The 18,709-nt window shown below is 45.4% G+C and overlaps 2 protein-coding genes across 5 annotated transcripts in view; one reads left to right on the top strand and one right to left on the bottom strand.

Annotated features, from left to right (window-relative positions):
* The first annotated feature begins 1,211 nt into the window (after positions 1-1,211).
* LOC121576933 (F-box/LRR-repeat protein 14) lies at positions 1,212-6,199 on the top strand. Of its 2 annotated transcripts, XM_041890538.2 has the most exons (9): positions 1,212-1,406; positions 1,585-1,691; positions 1,942-2,043; positions 2,134-2,448; positions 2,539-3,210; positions 3,357-3,575; positions 4,269-4,481; positions 5,029-5,246; positions 5,334-6,199. In XM_041890538.2, the coding sequence occupies exons 2-9, from the start codon at positions 1,650-1,652 to the stop codon at positions 5,500-5,502; spliced, it is 1,950 nt and encodes a 649-aa protein (XP_041746472.1). In that variant the 5' UTR covers positions 1,212-1,406; positions 1,585-1,649; the 3' UTR covers positions 5,503-6,199. The 2 variants fall into 2 exon arrangements, with proteins under 2 accessions (XP_041746472.1, XP_045079365.1); XM_045223430.1 differs by having other exon boundaries at positions 1,212-1,691.
* Positions 6,200-8,186: 1,987 nt separating this feature from the next.
* Positions 8,187-18,709, bottom strand: part of LOC121576934 (engulfment and cell motility protein 3) — a 38,042-nt gene continuing 27,519 nt past the window's right edge. Inside the window, exons 15-21 of one of the 3 annotated variants that reach the window (XM_041890539.1) lie at positions 16,787-16,923; positions 10,886-11,049; positions 10,257-10,369; positions 9,951-10,052; positions 9,674-9,753; positions 9,455-9,535; positions 8,187-9,248 (exon numbers count right to left, since the gene is read on the bottom strand). In XM_041890539.1, coding sequence (XP_041746473.1) covers positions 9,036-9,248; positions 9,455-9,535; positions 9,674-9,753; positions 9,951-10,052; positions 10,257-10,369; positions 10,886-11,049; positions 16,787-16,923 — 890 coding nt within the window. In that variant the 3' untranslated portion in view covers positions 8,187-9,035. The other 2 variants (XM_045223429.1, XM_041890540.2) reach the window with 2 other exon arrangements.

Here is an 18,709-nt window from a genome sequence, read left to right as displayed (position 1 = left end):
TTGTAGGAGTACAGTTTGTAAATGAGGAGCAGCTGATCGAATTACCATTCTTGAGGAATCCATTTGAGATATCTGAACTGGTGGAGAGAGTGCTGGGTAGAGTGAAGGCTGTGAGGATCACGAGAGGCGGGCTGGTTTTGATTTTTTTGTGCTTCTGAGGATCAGAAGAAACGTGTGTTGAGTCTCACCTGATTTGATACGTTTGAAGTGTTGTGTGTGTCTCTTAGGAACAGGGCACCCCTCAAGGGGGTTATACCTGGAGTCTCGTGGGAAGTAGATGTTGAAGAGATTAAAAATATTTCTGGAGTGATTGATGCACGTCGGATGAATCGTGTGGTGAATGAAGAAAAAGTGAAGAGTATCTGTTCTTTTGTTTTTTGATTTGGAGTCTCTCCCTACTCAAGTGCAGTTAGGGTATATCAACTACAGAGTCCGAGCATTTATCCCAAGACCAAGATCATTGTAAAGCTTTTGGTCATGTTTCAAGTGTTTGCAGAAGGGAGAAGCCGAGATATCCAAATTGTGGAAAATATAATATTATGTGTTAATAAAGTGATGAAAATGTGACATGTTGCAATTGTGGTGGGACCATGAATCCACATATTTTGAATGCCCCACAAGGGTGAAAGAGAATGAGGTGGCCAAAGTCAGGACTGTCCAGAGCATTTCATATGCAGCAGCTGTGAAAAGGGTTGAGGGTTTGAATGGTGCACCTGAAGAGTCCATGGTGGTGGATAGGCCTTCACTGCAGGATCCTGACATTTTAAAGGTTAAGAAGGTGGACTTTGTGGCCTTTATAGCTATGGCGATAAATGGCACTGCCAAGGTGGAGAGAAGGTCCAGGAAGATATAAATCATTGTGGAAGCGGCGGAGCGGTTCCTGGGGCTGAAAGATTTCTCAGCGAAGGAGTTATATAGATTAGTCACAAGCCGAACTACCCTCTCAGGCCTAGAGCCTGAGAAGGGAGATATGGAGAATTGAAAGAAGGAAGAAGTGGGAGTTGTATTTGTTTTCTCAATGTACTATTTATATTTGGGTAGATTAAGTTAGTTTCCCTATCACGTATGGATTTTCTTTTTACCTTGTTTTGGTTTCAACCCGTCCAGTTGGTGGCGGCAATACTGCTTTTTGGGTTGTAGTCCGCCATAAAACCCACAGAAGAAGAAGAAGAAGAATCCCAACCCAATCCCGAAGAAGAAGAAGCCGAAGAAGAAGCCGAAGCCCCTCGGTTTTAGTGTTACGTCAGAATGTTTGTTGTGATCTGCAGTCAGTTGAGGGACCATCTGTGGCGCTGGCAAAGTAAAGAGGGTGATGATCGTGATGACATCTTCGTGCTCTAAATTAAATAACTGTTGTTGAAGTGAGAAAATTGAAACGCATCAAAGAACTCAACATGGTGAACCAGGTCTGATTGGGACGTGAATTAATGAAACTAGCAAGATTGAAGATAGCTAGCTAATGTAATGTAAACTAGCCAGAGAGAACTAGCTAGTTGGATAGCTGCCGTTAACGTTAGTTAGCTGACAGCACTTGATGTTGTAGCTAGCTCATCAGCTAAAATCGGAATTGAAAATGCTTGACAGGTATTGACATGATCGATATAATGAAGGACTACACTCCATCTTGTAATCCAAGGATTTGACTGGGGATGAGAGACATAACCATGGAAACGCCTGAGTTACCTCTTGAGGTAAGACTAGCAAATAGGATAGTAGCCTGCTTCATAAAATGACATTTAGTGTCACTGAGGATGTGGTTGTCAATGCTTTGGGTGTCTTGACTAACACGGTTGTATCAACAACTTAATATGCTACTACCAGCTAGCTAGCTAACAAGTTATAATGCATTGAGACACACCTTATATGATCAATTTCCTTATGCATGGCACTATGATAAAATTGTTGTAAAAGACCTGGTGGTCCAATCAACTTCCTGTCTAGATCATCACCTACATCCTAAGTTTCCTCAAAGCATCAGACAGGAAGGAAGCCTCTCTGGTCTGCTGGAGCTGGTATGATGCGAGCCAAGACCTCCAATTTCAGGTACTACTCTATTCCACAATTTCCCCTTAATCTCACTAATTTCATAAATCTAACTAACAGCCTAATCCTAACTCTGACTCCATTTTCCAGAGGAATCTCACCTTCAAGTTCCCAGCCTCCATCTCCTCCCTGGATCTGATCCGGGGGCTGAGTAGGCGTTCCCGCTGCAGCCTGGTTATAAGCCACCTGGATGGCTCCAGTATGTCCCGGGCTGTGCTGCAGGGGATAGGGCTCCATCTGGGCCCTCGGCTGGAGAGCCTGGCCCTGCCAGGGAGCAGCGTGACCGAGTCTTCCCTCCTGGCCCTGCTGCCCCACCTGACCGCCCTGCGCAGACTTGACCTCCATGGCCTGGACAGCCTCTTCATGTCTGGAGCCTTTCTGTCCAGAGAAGAACACCGCCAGCAGGTCAGACCATGTAGGCTGGAGATGATGATTCTTTAAAAAAAAGTATTTTTTACACATGCCAGTTTTTAAATGAGTTTGTCCTTTTCCTAGGTGCGGGTAGCTTTAGCAGGTCTTGAGGAGCTGGATCTCTCTGACCTGCGCTATCTATCAGACCTCACCTTCAACCGTCTCACAGGCTGCACTCTCAGACTTCGCCGTCTCTCCCTGGCCGGCTGCCACATCGCTTTTGAATTTGACCCGTACCGTGGCTGCCCCGTGGGGCCTGACTCCTCTGCCCTACTCTCCCTACGGAACCTCCGCAGGCTGCTGCAGGAGCAGGCCTCCACCGTGCGGGGGCTGGACCTGAGCAGAACCAGCATCACCCCAGAGTCACTGCGCTCCGTGGCCCAGGTAGGAGGCCTGTCTCTGGAGGAGCTGCGTCTGCGGGGCTGCAAGGAGCTGACAGACTACTCTGTGGAGGTGCTCTGCAAGCACCAGCCTGGCCTCCGGACCCTGGACCTCAGCGCCTGCACAGAGCTCACCAGCCGGGCTGTACTGGCTGTGGCCCTGGGCCTGAAGGGCCTCCGGCTCCTCTCTCTGTCCCGGGACTGGAGGGTGACGGATAAAGGACTGGCTGACCTGATGACGCTGCCAGAGCTGAGGACCCTGGATCTGTCTGAGTGCCTGCATGTCAGTGGGGCCGAGATAGTGAAAGGGCTCTCTGCCCCGGAGCCCAGGGCACGGCTGGAGACCCTCAGCCTCAAGAGCTGCACCTATATCAGGGTCAGTGTGTGTGCTGCTCTCTCCCTCACATTACTATGACTTTACCTGAGCTGTTTTACCTGACTCTTTTAGGATTGATCTTTTATAGAATGAAATGTTTATCAGGACATCATCTCTCATGTTCCTTTGTTTCCCATCTCTCTCAGGACCTGGCTGTGTTCTCTCTGGCTCGGCTGCTGGGCTCCAGTTTGCGGGAGCTGGACCTCACCTCCTGCGTCTACCTCACAGACCTGAGCGTGCGTGCTATCGCCACCTACCTGCCCGGGCTGGTGGTGCTGCGATTGGGCTGGTGCAAGGAGATCACAGACTGGGGGCTGCTGGGCATGGTGGAGCCCACCAAGGAGTGTGAGCCCAGCAAGGAAATGGTGAGAGAGGGCTGGGTGGGGAGAAGTGTAGAAGTCTTGGGAATAGGATATAAGAAAGCAGACCTGTGGGAGTGTGCAAGCTACAAGCGTGCATGTGAGAATGAATGTGTGTGATAGACAAGGGCCTTTAGCCTGTTCCTGTGATTGTGCCAGAGCAGAACGCTGTGTTCAGCAGTCAGCCACTCAGAGGAAATCTCTCCTTATTCTTCTCCAAACAGGAAATGGCCTCCCAGAGAAGTGCTGTTTCTGGCGTGACGAACGCTAGAGAAGTACCTTTGTAGAAGAGGATGTGAATGTGAATCCTTGCCTACTCTTGTTTCTTGATTTGAGCTCCCAAGTTGTGGTAGGCTTCAGACAGACAGAACCTGGTGAGGTAACTCTGTGCTGATACTAGTCTGATTAGATCTGGTGATGATGGGCCCCGTGTAGCTCAGTTGGTAGAGCATGGCGCTTGCAACGCCAGGGTTGTGGGTTCGATTCCCACGGGGGGCCAGTATAAAAAAAGAAATGTATGCACTCACTAACTGTAAGTCGCTCTGGATAAGAGCGTCTGCTAAATGACTAAAATGTAAAATAAGTAGACTAGCTGGTCTTGTCTGCGCTTATATTCATGTTACCACCACTGTAGTTTACTACAGCCATGCACCCCTGACCTTTATCTGACCTTCAACCTCTCACCCTGACTCCTTGCAGGAGCACAAGGGGCCCAGCTTCACCTGTACTTTTGGGAACATGGGTTTCTTCCGGCCTCCCAGCAAGCCCTTGCAGGAGAAGCCCCGGCTGGTGACGGACGAGGACCTGGGGGTGTTCAAGGAACAGGAGGGGGCCTCACTTCTGGCCCTCAGGAGCCTCCAGGAGCTCGACCTGTCTGCCTGCTCCAAACTCACTGACAGTAGCATCACACAGGTTGGTCTACCATGAGAATATACAGGCTATGGTTAGGGCAAGGAGTTTTTCCTGACTGGGCAGAATTAACCCTTGGCCCTAGTTTTAGGTTTTTCCTGGTCAGGTTAAGAAACACTCCATTTAAGGGACACGTTTAAAAAAACGTAATATTCATAATCTCCAGCACGACCCCAACATCAACATATGTGGAAATGCCGTGTTTCTATGTTTTGTAGTATAGAAGATAGAGGAAGATAAGTGTTTCCAATGACATCATCGGTGTGCGTCGTGTGATTTCTTTTTTTTTTTTTACCAATTGTGAGTAGGCATTGCCTACTAATTGTCTACTAATTGGTTGATGATGTCATTGGAAATACCCATCTTCCTCTATCTTTTTTTTACTACAAGACATAGAAACGTGCCATTTTCACATATGTTGATAATGGGGTAGTGCTAGATATGATGAATATGAAGTTGAACAATTTGACAATTTCCCTGTAAGTGGTTGACGTCCTGTGTCCATTGAATGGGGAACCTTAGTTAACCGGGCGGTTGTTGTTGTGAGCAGGTGCTGCGTTATCCAGACCTCCAGCGCCTCTCTCTCTCCATGCTGCCTGAGATCAGTGATGACAGCCTGGCGTCGGTGGCCTACCACTGCCGCAGCCTCACCAGCCTGGCACTCAGCCACTGCCCCCAGATCAGTGACCAGGGTATCGCCCGCGCCGTCCCCTACCTCGCCAGGCTGCAGCACCTCTACCTGTCCTGCTGCGACACAGTCACAGATAGGTGAGACACGCACACAGAACCCCAGAGAGACAGACTGTGTTATCTGTGTATCAGGGTTTGACAGCAGTGAACTCATACTCCCAACAGGTCTCTCTCCATGCTCGTCCAACACTGTAAGAGACTGCGGACGCTGGACATCTCCATGTGTAAAAACATCTCCATAACAACGGTGGACCTCCTCCAATCACAGCTGCCCTTCCTAGAGAATGTCCACTGCCGCTTTGTGGGCGGAGCTGACCTGACCCTCACACTCTGATAGGGTTCTGACTAGGTGGAATACAGCTACGACTAGAAGTGACTTTGTCGTAGCAGGTTAGGAGAACTTATGCACCAGGTTAGGATAATTAATGGATTAGGTTAGGAGAATGAGGTTAAGGTTAGGAAAAGGGTTAGGGTTAGCTAAAATGTTCTCCTAACCTGCTACAAAAAGTAACTTCTGGTCGTAGCTGTACTCCATTTAGTCACAACCGTCTGATAGGTTGAATGTCCCCCAAAAAACATTTATCCAGAAAAGTTCTGCTTGAATCACAATTCAGTACCTGCTCTTATTATCCAGAGTTTATTTGTAATAGATTCAGTAATTTATCTTAGTTTTAACCCCTGTAAACACCTAATATGGGGTGAATGTATTACTCAGTAAGGACCCATAGGGCCAATTTCTTAGACTCAAATTAAGTCTTTAAAAATCGGGTGTCGGGTCCTCAACGTACTGTTGAGCACAGGAGATTGGTTAGTGGCACCTTAATTGGGGAGGACGGCTCGTGGTAATGGAATGGTCAGTGGTGTTTGATGCTATTCCATTTGTACCGTTCCATCCATTATTTGGTTGTGCATCAGCAGTCACTCAATTATCCCATGTCAGCATTTTTCTTTTTGTTATTGGTAAGTTAGTCTAGCGGCCAGCTATCTGAACTTGTAGTAAGCATGGTCGAATTACCGACCGGGGTGGGACCCATTGATCATCAGTTATCATATTAAAAACTGCAAACATTTGCCTCCACCCTATGGCAAAATGTGTAGAATTGCAGGAAATTAGCTGTAAAACATATATTTTTTAAATCTTTGCTGTCACGAGGGGGGCTGCTAAAATGATTTACTTGGGGGGGGAATATGGATGTGGGTACGCAGACCCACGAGCCACTGTGGACCCTCATGATGAGCCCCCACCCCATCAAAATTGCCCATTCCTGGTGTAAGCCGTGTGATATAAGGACACTGTTAATCTCAAGGTTTTAGTTTGATTAGAATTAGTCTGGTTTATGGAGCTGACGAACCAAATCGGTAGATACTGCACGAACCTTTAACTGGCATAGAAGATGTTCTCTGATTAAAAAGCACCTTGTAGTTGATCTCAGAACCCAGAGCCAGATCTTCTGTGTTCAGTCTTAAATGGCCACACTGTAGAGAAATATTGATATCTATTTATCATCAAATTTTTTGTTTAGCTGGCTTAAGTAATTTTGTATTCAACGTAAGTTAACACTGCCACTGAAGGAAGCAAAACTGTTAAAATGTTTATTTGAAAACGTAAAATTATATATGTATCACATTTTAAGATTTAATTGTTTCAATAAATGTATGCTTATCTGTTGCTTGGAATCTTCTATGAGTCCATGAGTAATTTGTTTCTTATAGTTTTCTACCAGACCATAAACCAAGCTAGACAAGGACAATCTGTATAAATCATATTTATTTATTAATGCAACACTGATCTTAGTAAAGCATAAATTAGGGGTTACCACGGAGATTGGGTGTTTAACATGAATGGACATGCAATGAACAGCAAAATCACCCCAAACTCCAGGTAAAACCAGATTACTGGCTAAGGAAAAATCAACATTTGAATTTATGATTGTTAGCTGGCTTCAAAAATTCATTATTATTATTATTCATTGGCCGATGAGATTTTGAATATGAAAAGTTGAAGGTCCATCATACTGACAGGACTTGTTTACTGTTGTACAGTATATTACAGTAAAATTTGATTTAGGTCAGATTTATCTGCCAGGATCATTCATAGTCATGAAAATAAAGCCCAAGTACCCTACAATAACATCAATATTTTGTAATTTTTTTTTTAGTCATTTAGCAGACTCTTATCCAGAGCGACTTACAGTTAGTGAGTGCATACATAAAAAATATATATATATTCATACTGGACCCCTGTGGGAATCGAACCCATAACCCTGGCGTTGCAAATGCCATACTCTACCAACTGAGCTACATCCCTGCCGGCCATTCCCTCCCCTACCCTGGACAACGCTGGGCCAATTGTGAGCCGCCCCATGGGTCTCCCGGTTGCGGCCGGCTGAGACAGAGCCTGGATTCGAACCAGGATCTCTAGTGGCACAGACCACTGCGCCACTCGGGAGGCCATAAAGTTACATTACATTTTAGTCATTTAGCAGACGCTCTTATCCAGAGCGACTTACAATAGCAATTAGGGTTAAGTGCCTTGCTCAAGGGCACATCGACAGATTTTTCACCTAGTCGGCTCGGGGATTAGAACCAGCGACCTTTCGGTTACCGGCACAACGCTCTTAACCACTAAGCTACCTGAATTAATATCCATTTGTTATGGACTGAAATTCATAACGTACCTATAAGAGCCTTTGTCCTCAGCTCCAAAAAACTTTGCCAGGCTTGTAGCGAAATCATTTGTCAGTGATACATAACACTTTAGCTACGTTATCTGTATAATGTACCATAAAAGCAGGTGGTTGACCCATTGATCAAGTTATTTGCTCAATAAAACCCCATTGCCTAAGATTGAACCATTTGAACAATAGCCATCAAACCTAATGGCAACCTTAAATAAAACATACAGAAGATCAATCAATCATGACCATCATCAAAACCAGCTCATGGGAGGCTCTCTGAGGTATTCTATTTAAAAGTGCTCCTCTTGAGCCAATGAAACTCAATAAAATACTATCTGCACACAGTTAAAAATAGGATTTAATATATTATAAATAGGGATTTGAATAGGCTTGGAGCTGAGTATCTGTTCTTCAACTCATTAAAGTACCACTTTAGAACAGGGAGTAGGGATTCTGTTTGAGTAGGTCAAGTTAAGTACAATGTCAGAAATCCAAGGGATTCTGTCTCAGAGACAGTATATACACAAATATATGTATATGGCTCTGTTCTGCCTCAGTCCTTGGGTTGAGTACCTTCAGAAGAGCTGCCATGCATCCTGCCTCACAAAGCTTTCAGTTTATGGAAATCACACCCGAGAAAAGTAGAAAAACAAACATAGATATGACAACAATGAAACAAACTCTCCGCCTAAAGACAATCCACAGAGGAGCGTGGAGGACAGGAGCCATGGAGAGGTGTAGTCAGATGTCAGGACGGGAGATGAACTGAAGTAAAGCTAAAGCCTCAAGTATCCAACAACAGAAAACATACTCTCACTGTACAGTTACAATACACTTGTGTGACCACTCCAATAGAACCCAAGGAATTGTCTTCAGCCTTGATTCCGCTCATATAAGATGAAACCTTTGCCTATGCATTAGATCAACTTTGTCCATACAGTCCTCCATGTCCACTCCTCCTGCTGTGTAGATGTCTACAGGCTTGGTCGTTACTAGGGTGCAATTAATGACATGAAACATTCTGAACATTGCAAATAGAAATAGAATGAATAGAGCTGACACAATTGCCTATTCCACAGACTATTATATCTGTTCTAATTCATACATTTCTATCTGAGCATTCTGTAACGTTACATCATAAACAGGCCCGAGGTCTACTCCTCTGCCCTTCCATGCCCTGGCCCCAGGCCTACTGCTCAGCCTGGCTAAAGTCGTAGCAGAAGTTGAAGTTGCTGGGGGGTTTGGGCACCGGCGGGGCAGTGTCTGGGATGGGCACGTTCTCCAGATCCAGGAGGCGGAGCTTGATCTCCATAGAGAGCAGGATCTCCAGCTCGCTCCTCATGCACTCACTGCTCATGTCCCGTCCCAGGAGCACGCTCAATCCATCCGTCCACAGGCAGAACTGAGAGCGAGACAGAGATCATCTTTGTTATTCGACCATAATGTTTACTTTGGTAGTGTATGTGCTTTAACTTTCCACACCAAGTTGAATTGAGATTAAGAGGGACGAGAGATAGAGATATAGACAGAGAGAGCGAGTGAGAGAGAGAGACAGAATGATCTATGTGAACGAGTACAGACACTAGCTCCTGTGACATCACTACTCACGTCTGTTCTGGATGAGGCAATAAAGTTGAGGCTGTACTCCTCCACGTCATATGTGATGCTGAATGCCAGGTCCAACACTTCCTGCAGAAGGACACAGCACAATGTAGTTTATGGAGGGCCAGGTACATAGTGTGAAAGAGGAAGTTAGGGCTAGGGCCGAGGGCCGAGGGAGTGTTCAGGGGCCGTTGTCGGTGGAGAAAGTGATGGTGGTGCACTAACCTTGGTCTGTTTGCCCTTGTACTCCTTCATGTGAGGGCAGTCTTTCCCTGTCAGCAGTGCTTTGATATCTGCCACAGGAACTGCGAGAGAAAACGAGGAAGAGCAGGTTTACCGGCATACCTCAGCTTTGAACACAGAGCCAATGACAGAGTGTGATGTAATTTCAGTGTCGAGGCCATAGAATTAAGGATTACAACACTCATTTAATAGAATCTCTATGGTCAAGGCAGTGTCAAGGCTACAGTGGAAGAGTATATTGCTGTTAGTAATAACTCACTCTTCTCCTGGAGACTCTCGATGGTGGGTGTTTCTGTGTCCTCCACATCGCCAAAGTGCAGGACTTTGTGATTGGGCGACAAGCGACAGTGCCACAACTTATCTGAAATGACCAATAATAACAAATCATCAGCATGATGTAAGAAAGGCCAGCTATCTGGCTTCATCTACCATCCTTCATTAGTCTCCCTATTTTTCATTGTGTAGGGCTGTCCTGGTAGCTTCCCCCTTTACTTATATCTCTCAATTTCTAATGTGCATGCTCTTAACCTGTCCACCCCTCTCACAGAGGTGCGAGTGGTCTCACCCTGTCTGCGTCGGCTGCTGATCTTGCGGAAGAGGGTTCCCTGACACAGGCGGTTCAGTCTCTGCTGGCGAATCAGCTCCAACAGGTCTGGCTTCAGTCGCTCCTTCAGCTCTCTACAGGGGACAGGGGTAGAGACATAGAGTCACACCCACTGCAAGTACCATAACACACTCAACATTATTCAATTCAATGAGCTTTATTTGACGTATTAAGTCAGTAACTTGCATTGCAAAAGCAAGGACATATGAATAGATATGGACCAGATGGGATGAGGACAAGTAGGTAAGGTCAGTGCTGCTTGGTTGACTGGGAATGTGTAATTGGGTGTGTAGAATGGGCTGTGGACCTGTGACTGGGAGGGTCACATGACATTTCCAAGCTGTTTGGTGACAAACAGGGCAGACGCAGAGGATAGCAACAGCACTGATTCTGATTCCATAGGGGTGAAAAATACTCTGGACCAGAGACAAAATGGTACACGCTGAAGTATATACACACACACACACACACTAAAGGGGCTGATCCCTGCCCTCTACGGGCCATTGGAGGAAGTACCGGCTTACGAGGGTTTGTGTGTGTGTCATAGAGAGAGCAAGAAAAATATTCTGCTGAACAATTTAAGGACTTACAATACAGGCGGAGCGAGGGTCTCTTCTTGGTGCAACCGCTCCGTCTGGCGTAGTTTGAGGATCTCACTGTAGTTCAGGGCATTCACCTTATTCTTAAACAGCTCCAGAGACGTGGGCTTACTGGACAGCGTCCTGGTGATCTGCTCACGCACAACCTGCATTACCTACAGATGGACAGAGTCAGTCAACATTGATTATTTAAAGAGAAAACACACCAGCTATGTTATGACTGTAGACATGGTTTCTCTGGTGGGTTATAAGACAATTCAAAAGCCCTTAGGTGGGTCACAATGCAAAAAAGTTTGGGAACCACTGAGTTATATTAAAGTATACAGTATATCTTAGTGTATGTACTGTATGTTTTCATATATTTCAGTAGATAGCTATTGTGTGAATGTGGGTTTGAGTTGAGAGAAAGCAGACTGTTCGCGCTCTTTGCACTGCTGGGCACAGTGACGCTTACACACTCAGACAAGGCTTGACCTCGGTCACCCCAAAACAAGAGCTCTCTGAGGCGAAGGCCACATGACAAACACAGGAGAGAGGAAACGCGGAAGGGTGCATGTGCGTGCGTGCATGTGAGAGAGGAAAATCTATGTTTCTCTCTACCAGTTTTGGCCACAGTTTCAAAATCCATCACAGAAATCTATGAGAACAACACCAAACCCAACACAATTCGATCAACCCCCACTCACACTTTCCTCCGTTCGGTCTCTCTCCGTCTCAGTGTTTCCATACACTGAATGTCTCTCAATGACACTGCTCTTGACAGCAAATCAGCCGTCGCCATGGGAATGTCATTTTTTTTGTGCATCATGGTAACCCCATACCCCCTCCAAAGTACAGCAGCACTTTTATGAAATGATACTGCATGTACAGATTTGTTGAGCACACAATAACCATGAATTACAGAGTATCCATGGAGAGCCCAGTATCTATGGAACAAGAAGTATGGCGCAAACAATGTTTAGCAATGGAGCCCTCTATGGAGTAAGTAGTATCTGCTGTGCATGCAGCACGCATCAGGCACAGTTGTATTTACCAGCAGAAAGTATATTTGGACCAATTCATCCCAATGCCTCTGTGCTGATGTTAAATCTAAAATAATCAAGCCTCAAAAGAAATTAGAGGTAATAGAATGCAAAACATAACAAAATACAGGTAACTGCCAAAATAAAGAAAACACTTGAGTAAATGGGGGATACAACGTATATTGAAAGCAGGTGCTTCCACACAGGTGTGGTTCCTGAGTTAATTAAGCAATTCAAACATCCCATCATGCTTAGTGTCATGTATAAACATTTCCAGTTGCACATTATTTTGGCTACCATGGCTAGAAGAAGAGATATCAGTGACTTGAAAGAGGGGTCTCAAAGGAGCAGAGGGGGTTTAAAGGGTGTGAGTGTGTTCGCGTCTCAGAGTAACAGAGACTGCCCTAGCGGTGGAGGTTTCAGTGAGGAGGCAGACAAATGGACCCAGTGCAGTGCCCAGGGGTGGGCTTTTATTAGTGGAGAAGAGGCACCAAAACGATGTACAAACAAAATAAACATGCTCAGTTGGTAGAGCATGGCGTTTGCAACGCCAGGGTTGTGGGTTCGATTCCCATGGGGGGCCAGTATGATTTTTTTTTTTTTTTAAATTATGTATGCACTCACTAACTGTAAGTCGCTCTGGATAAGAGTGTCTGCTAAATGACTCAAATGTAAAAATTGGTAAACTGAAAATATATCAAGGTTGAGCTCAATAAACACCAGGCCTCAATAATACCTGTCCGCAACCATGTAGCAACCTGTCCCCTCTCTGCCCAAGACTTAAGTATGGTACCTGGGATACTTCTGCATGGACCATACCATTACAACCAATAACAAATGAATGGCATAAATACACAAATGAAATTATCAATCACCTTATTCAGGAAATCACATTGACAATTCAGATATACACACACTTCAATTAATAGTGCAGAACCCTGCATAAACCAGAAATAACCCCAGGGAACATTCATCTCCTCCTGGGATTTGGCCAGCTTGGCATAACCCACCACACAGGAAAAGTTGCACTTCAGACCGCGGACCTGGCTTGCCAACCCTCCTGATGCAGCAGGAAGGAATAATTCACCTCTTCAATCAATGAGGATTAACAGGTACGTTTTTAAACATACTGTACATATTACTAAAAACTGTACAACCAGTGACCGCTAAACAAATATTCTATATTAAAACACAGAATTGGACATTGATATACTACAACACAGCAACTACATTACACAGCACTTTATAGTAATCAAATAATTCTAAAGAAGCCTTCAAAACCGTACTAATACGTAATAACCATGTAATATACATGTATTAATCCACGTAGGCAGAAAAAAATATTTACTACAACACATCCAAGGAGAATGGCACTAAAACTGTAACTAAAATTGAGACAGTCATTGTATATTCTGAAAAATACTTGAACAAAACAAAGCTTTCAGTGACACCTCGCTTAAATGCCCCCAAGCGTCATCCTGTGTAACAACATTATTCACATACTGTGTAAAGACCACATACAAATGACAAATTAACAAAAATAGAGTATCTCACCTCCATGTGTCCTTCAAGTACAAGCCAGAGGCCAACAATGTTAGTTCCACAGTCAAGAGAGAGAGAAAGAAAGAGAGATAAAAGAAAAAGAGCTATGAGAGGAGAGAAACAGTAGAGGGGGATGAGAGAGTATCACCTTTATGGCATCAGCAGTCCAGAGAATAGGTTATTTTGTAAACAGACACCCTGACAGTCACACACACCCGCGTCCGCCCCCTCTCTCCCCTGCCGTCACTCCTCTGGTTTAACCAATAGAAAGAGGAGAACCCCAGTACAGGAGACTGTTACCCCAGCCATAGTGAGGAGCAGCTGTCTCTGTTCCCTCACAACCCAGCAATGTGTGTGTGTGTGTGTGTGTGTGGAGGATGACTGTTATTGGAGGGAAAGTGTGTGAGGGGGGTCTCACACATACACACACATAGCCCTAGTTGGAGGCCCCCAGCTGGCAGCAGCGTGTTGCCAGGAGTGATTAACGGCTGAAATCGACAGCACAGTTAGGGGTTTATTGGAGGGAAGAGGGAGAGAGAGAGAAAGAGAGGGAGAGACATGGTTTGTGATCGAATGAGTAGAGAGAAACAGAGACTGCAACAGAGGTAGAGGATGAGGTAGTAAACGCCAAATATACACTCTCAGAAAAAAGGGTTTACCTGGAACCAAAAGGGGTTATTCAAAGGGTTATCCTATGGGGACAGCCGAATAACTATTTTGGTTCTAGAGAGCACCTTTTTCTCTAAGAGTGTAGAATCTCATTATGGGTTGTTGACAGTCTGACTAAGGTGTTGAATCTTCTGTGAGACAGGCATAGTGGAGACAGATACCCCTCACTCTTCAAGCAGTAAATTACACGTTCTCTCAGCACCAGTACTCTGCATTCATCCCCTTAACATTTCTCATCAGACCTAACTGACTCAAGGATGAACAAATCTAAAAGAGGAGATAAGAAATACACTAGGGAGATGCCTTTGCTTTGCACCCCCCCCTTCCGCCCTCTCTCTCTCTTTTTTACATGGCTGACCACTGTCCATCTCTCCATTGTCAGCGTCCAGAGGTTTTTATCTTGTGTAATTACTGCTGATGGAACCAATTGATTGTGAAGGGCCTTTCTCCCTCGCTCTGATTCTGCTATGGAGTGGGATTCTCTTTGTGCTTCTAATGCCCCATTGTCCCTGCTCCACGGGATTGTGGGAGGCAGCAGAGGGCGCAACACAATGAAGGGGCCTGCTGGCTGGACACTTGCTCCAACCCAAAAGGTCAAAAGGTTAAGGGTTTATGACTAGAGAGCACTTTGTAAAACATGGGCCTGTTGTGTGGTTTTGGTGTTGTTGTTGGGTTTTCATAAATAGTTCTGTCTGAGGGAGTCCAGTGTAGTTAACATTAGAAAGGAGATAGCCTGGATTGGGTCCATCCAGCAGTCTTGCCTACATTTCCCTAGCACGGTATCTATACATTTAGCAGCCAGTCGATATTCCATTGTGGTGGCCATTCTGGATGACTAATCAATGTCCTGTTCTAACGATTACAACTGATTAATTATACCCCAGCTGGTTATCTCCCACAGCCCTCTATAGATTAAACTCTGTGTTTCATCCTCTGTGTGGCTGTGGCAGATGCAGCTGGATGGTATTATCCTGCATACTGTGCTTGGATACTATGCTTCCATGGTGGCTCACAGGACACAGAGCGCTTGTTACTGTTTTCAGTGTAGTGCAAGCAGGTAAATGCCATTCCACTCTGGATGCCATGCAGTGCTTTGATGTCAGATTTTCTAAATTAGATTACCACTTTGCCGCTCCATGGTTGGCAATGTAAACAAATAGACCATCTATCAGACGATACACTGCAACATGCTTGGACATGATATACAACATACACTATATATACACACAAAATTAAGTGGTCACCCCTTCAAATTAGTGGATTCGGCTTTTCAGCCACACCCGTTGCTGAAAGGTGTATAAAATTGAGCACACAGCCATGCAATCTCCATAGACAAACATTGGCAGTAGAATAGCCTTACTGAAGAGCTCAGTGACTTTCAACGTGGCACCGTCATAGGATGCCACCTTTCCAACAAGTCAGTTCATAAAATTTGTGCCCTGCTAAAGCTGTCCCGGTCAACTGTAAGTGTTGTTATTGTGACGTGGAAACGCCTAGGAGCAACAACGGCTCAGCCGCGAAGTCGTAGGCCACACAAGCTTACAGAAAGGGACTGCTGAGTGCTGAAGCGCATAGCTAGTAAAAATCGTCTGTCCTCGGTTGCAACACTCACTAGCGAGTTCCAAACTGCCTCTAGAAACAACATTAGCACAAGAACTGTTCGTTGGGAGCTTCATGAAATGGGTTTCCATGGCTGAGCAGCCAAACACAAGCCTAAGATCACCAATGCGTAATGCCAAGTGTCGGTTGGAGTGGTGTGAAGCTCACCGCCATTGGACTCTGGAGCAGTGGAAATGCGTTCTCAGGAATGAAGAATCACGTTTCACCATCTGGCAGTCCAACGAACAAATCTGGGTTTGGCGGATGCCAGGAGAACGCTACGTGCACAAATGCATAGTGCCAACTGTAAAGTTTGGTGGAGGAGTAATAGTGGTCTGGGGCTGCTTTTCATGGTTCGGGCTAGGCCCCTTAGTTCCAGTGAAGGGAAATCTTAACGCTACAGCATACAATGACATTCTAGACGATTCTGTGCTTCCAACTTTGTGGAAACAGTTTGGGGAAGGCCCTTTCCTGTTTCAGCATGACAATGCATGACTGTGCACAAAGCGAGGTCCATACAGAAATGGTCTGTCGAGATCGGTGTGTAAGAACTTGACTGGTCTGCACAGAGCCCTGACCTCAACCCAATCGAACACCTTTAGGATGAATTGGAATGCCGATTACGAGCCAGGCCTAATCGCCCAACATCAGTGCCCGACCTCACTAATGCTCTTGTGGCTGAATGGAAGCAAGTCCCCGCAGCAATGTTCCAATATCTAGTGGAAAGCCTTCCCAGAAGAGTGGAGGCTGTTATAGCAGCAAAGGGGGACCAACTCCATATTAATGCCCACGATTTTGGAATGAGATGTCCGACGAGCAGGTGTCCACATACTTTTAGTCAGGTAGTGTACCTGCTAGCTACCTGTAGATATGCTCCCTGTACCCTTCAACTACTTTGTTTCAAATAGTAAGAGACTGTTTCTTGTACTCATACATTAGAGTTCAGTATGGGAAAAGGGTGAGTTAGAGTGAGATAGACGTGATGCTGAGACATGGGGTGGGATTTAGACATGGAGAAAGAGTGAGATATAGAGTGACATTGAGGTGTGGGTTGTGTTACCTTGTGAAAGTCCTCCTGCGTGGCTCTCATCTCCTTCCAGGTCTTATTGAGCAGCTGGATGCAGATGCAGAAGAGCTCGTCCAGCAGCTGGTCCTGAGAGAAGAAGATGGGGTGGTAGTCTGAACCTGTCTCTGAGGCTGGTGAGTGAGAGAGAGAGAGAGAGAGAGAGAGAGAAGCACTATGAGACCTGAGCCTGTCTCTAGGGGGGAGAGAGAGACAGGAGCACTATGAGACCTGTGATAGTCTGAACCTGTCTCTGAGGCTAGGGCAGAGAGAGAGGAACACAATGACCCAAATATGCCTACATACCAATAGTATACTTTTCTACAGTAGTATGCACACACACTGTACACATACACAGTACATACAAACAGATGTATGATCTTAATTTGATCACCCTGTTGCAGGAGAACTTTCCTGCAATGCAGGACATTTGAAACTTGTAGTGTATTGGAGGTTTAAAAAGGCTTCTGAAGTTTGTAATTTCCACTGTGAAATTTCAGACTTGATTTTCCCTTATGAAAAATGTATCAACACCTACAAAATGTCCATGAATTATAATCCACATAATAATTCACATTTCCTGTTGCTGTAGGATCATTTTCTTGCTGTAGCAAACTGGCTCAAATTAACATAGATCCTACATCTGTATGTATCCAGTACAGACACAATGCACACATGTACAGCTGTATCCATACTGTGTGAACTCACACCAGCATATAGACACAAACAGCTGAAAGTCATTAGAAAAACGTGCATGACATCAGTGGACAAAAAAAGCATGACCTGGCTTACATACAGTGCATTCGGAAGCATTCAGACCCCTCGACTTTTTCCACATTTTGTTACGTTACAGCCTTATTCTAAAATGGATTAAGTTGTTTTTTATTTAATCAATCTACACACAATACCCCATAATGACTAAGCAAAAACAGGTTTTTAGAGATTTTTGCAAATGTATGAAAAATTTAAAACTGAAATATCACATTTACATAAGTATTCAGACCCTTTCCTCAGTACTTTGTTGAAGCACCTTTGGCAGTGATTACAGCCTTGAGTCTTCTTGGGTATGACGCTACAAGCATGGCACACCTGTATTTGGGGAGTTTCTCCCATTCTTCTCTGCAGATCCTCTCAAGCTCTGTCAGGTTGGATGGGGAGCGTCGCTGCACAGCTATTTTCAGGTCTCTCCAGAGATGTTCGATCGGGTTCAAGTCCAGGCTCTGGCTGGGCCACTCAAGGACATTCAGAGACTTGTCCTGAAGCCACTCCTGCGTTGTCTTGGCTGTGTGCTTAGGGTTGTTGTCCTGTTGGAAGGTGAACCTGAGCGCTCTGGAGCAAGTTTTCATCAAGGAACTCTCTATACTTTGCTCTGTTAATCTTTCCCTCAATCCTGGCTAGCCTCCCAGTCCCTGCTGCTGAAAAACATCCCCACAGCATGATGCTACAACCACCATGCTTCACCGTAGGGATGGTGCCAGGTTTCTTCCAGACGTGAAGGTTGGCATTCAGGCCAAAGAGTTCAATCTTGGTTTCATCAGACCAGAGAATCTTGTTTTTCATGGTCTGAGAGTCCTTTAGGTGCCTTTTGGAAAACTCCAAGCAGGCTGTCATGTGCCTTTTACTGAGGAGTGGCTTCCGTCTGGCCACTCTACCATAAAGGCCTGATTGGTGGTACTGTGCTGCAGAGATGGTTGTCCTTCTGGAAGGTTCTCTCATCTCCACAGAGGAACTCTGGAGCCCTGACCAAGGCCCTTCTCCCCCGATTGCTCAGTTTGGCCGGGCGGCCAGCTCTAGAAAGAGTCTTGGTGGTTCCAAACTTCTTCCATTTAAGAATGATGGAGGCCACTGCATTCTTGGGGACCTTCAATGCTGCAGACATTTTTTGGTACCCTTCCCCAGATCTGTGCCTCGACACAATCT

This window comes from Coregonus clupeaformis, chromosome 11, assembly GCF_020615455.1.
Source record: "Coregonus clupeaformis isolate EN_2021a chromosome 11, ASM2061545v1, whole genome shotgun sequence".
Taxonomy (NCBI): Eukaryota; Metazoa; Chordata; class Actinopteri; order Salmoniformes; family Salmonidae; genus Coregonus; species Coregonus clupeaformis.
The sequence above is the reverse complement of the archived record's forward strand: the minus strand, read 5'-3'. Positions and strand labels throughout refer to the sequence as shown.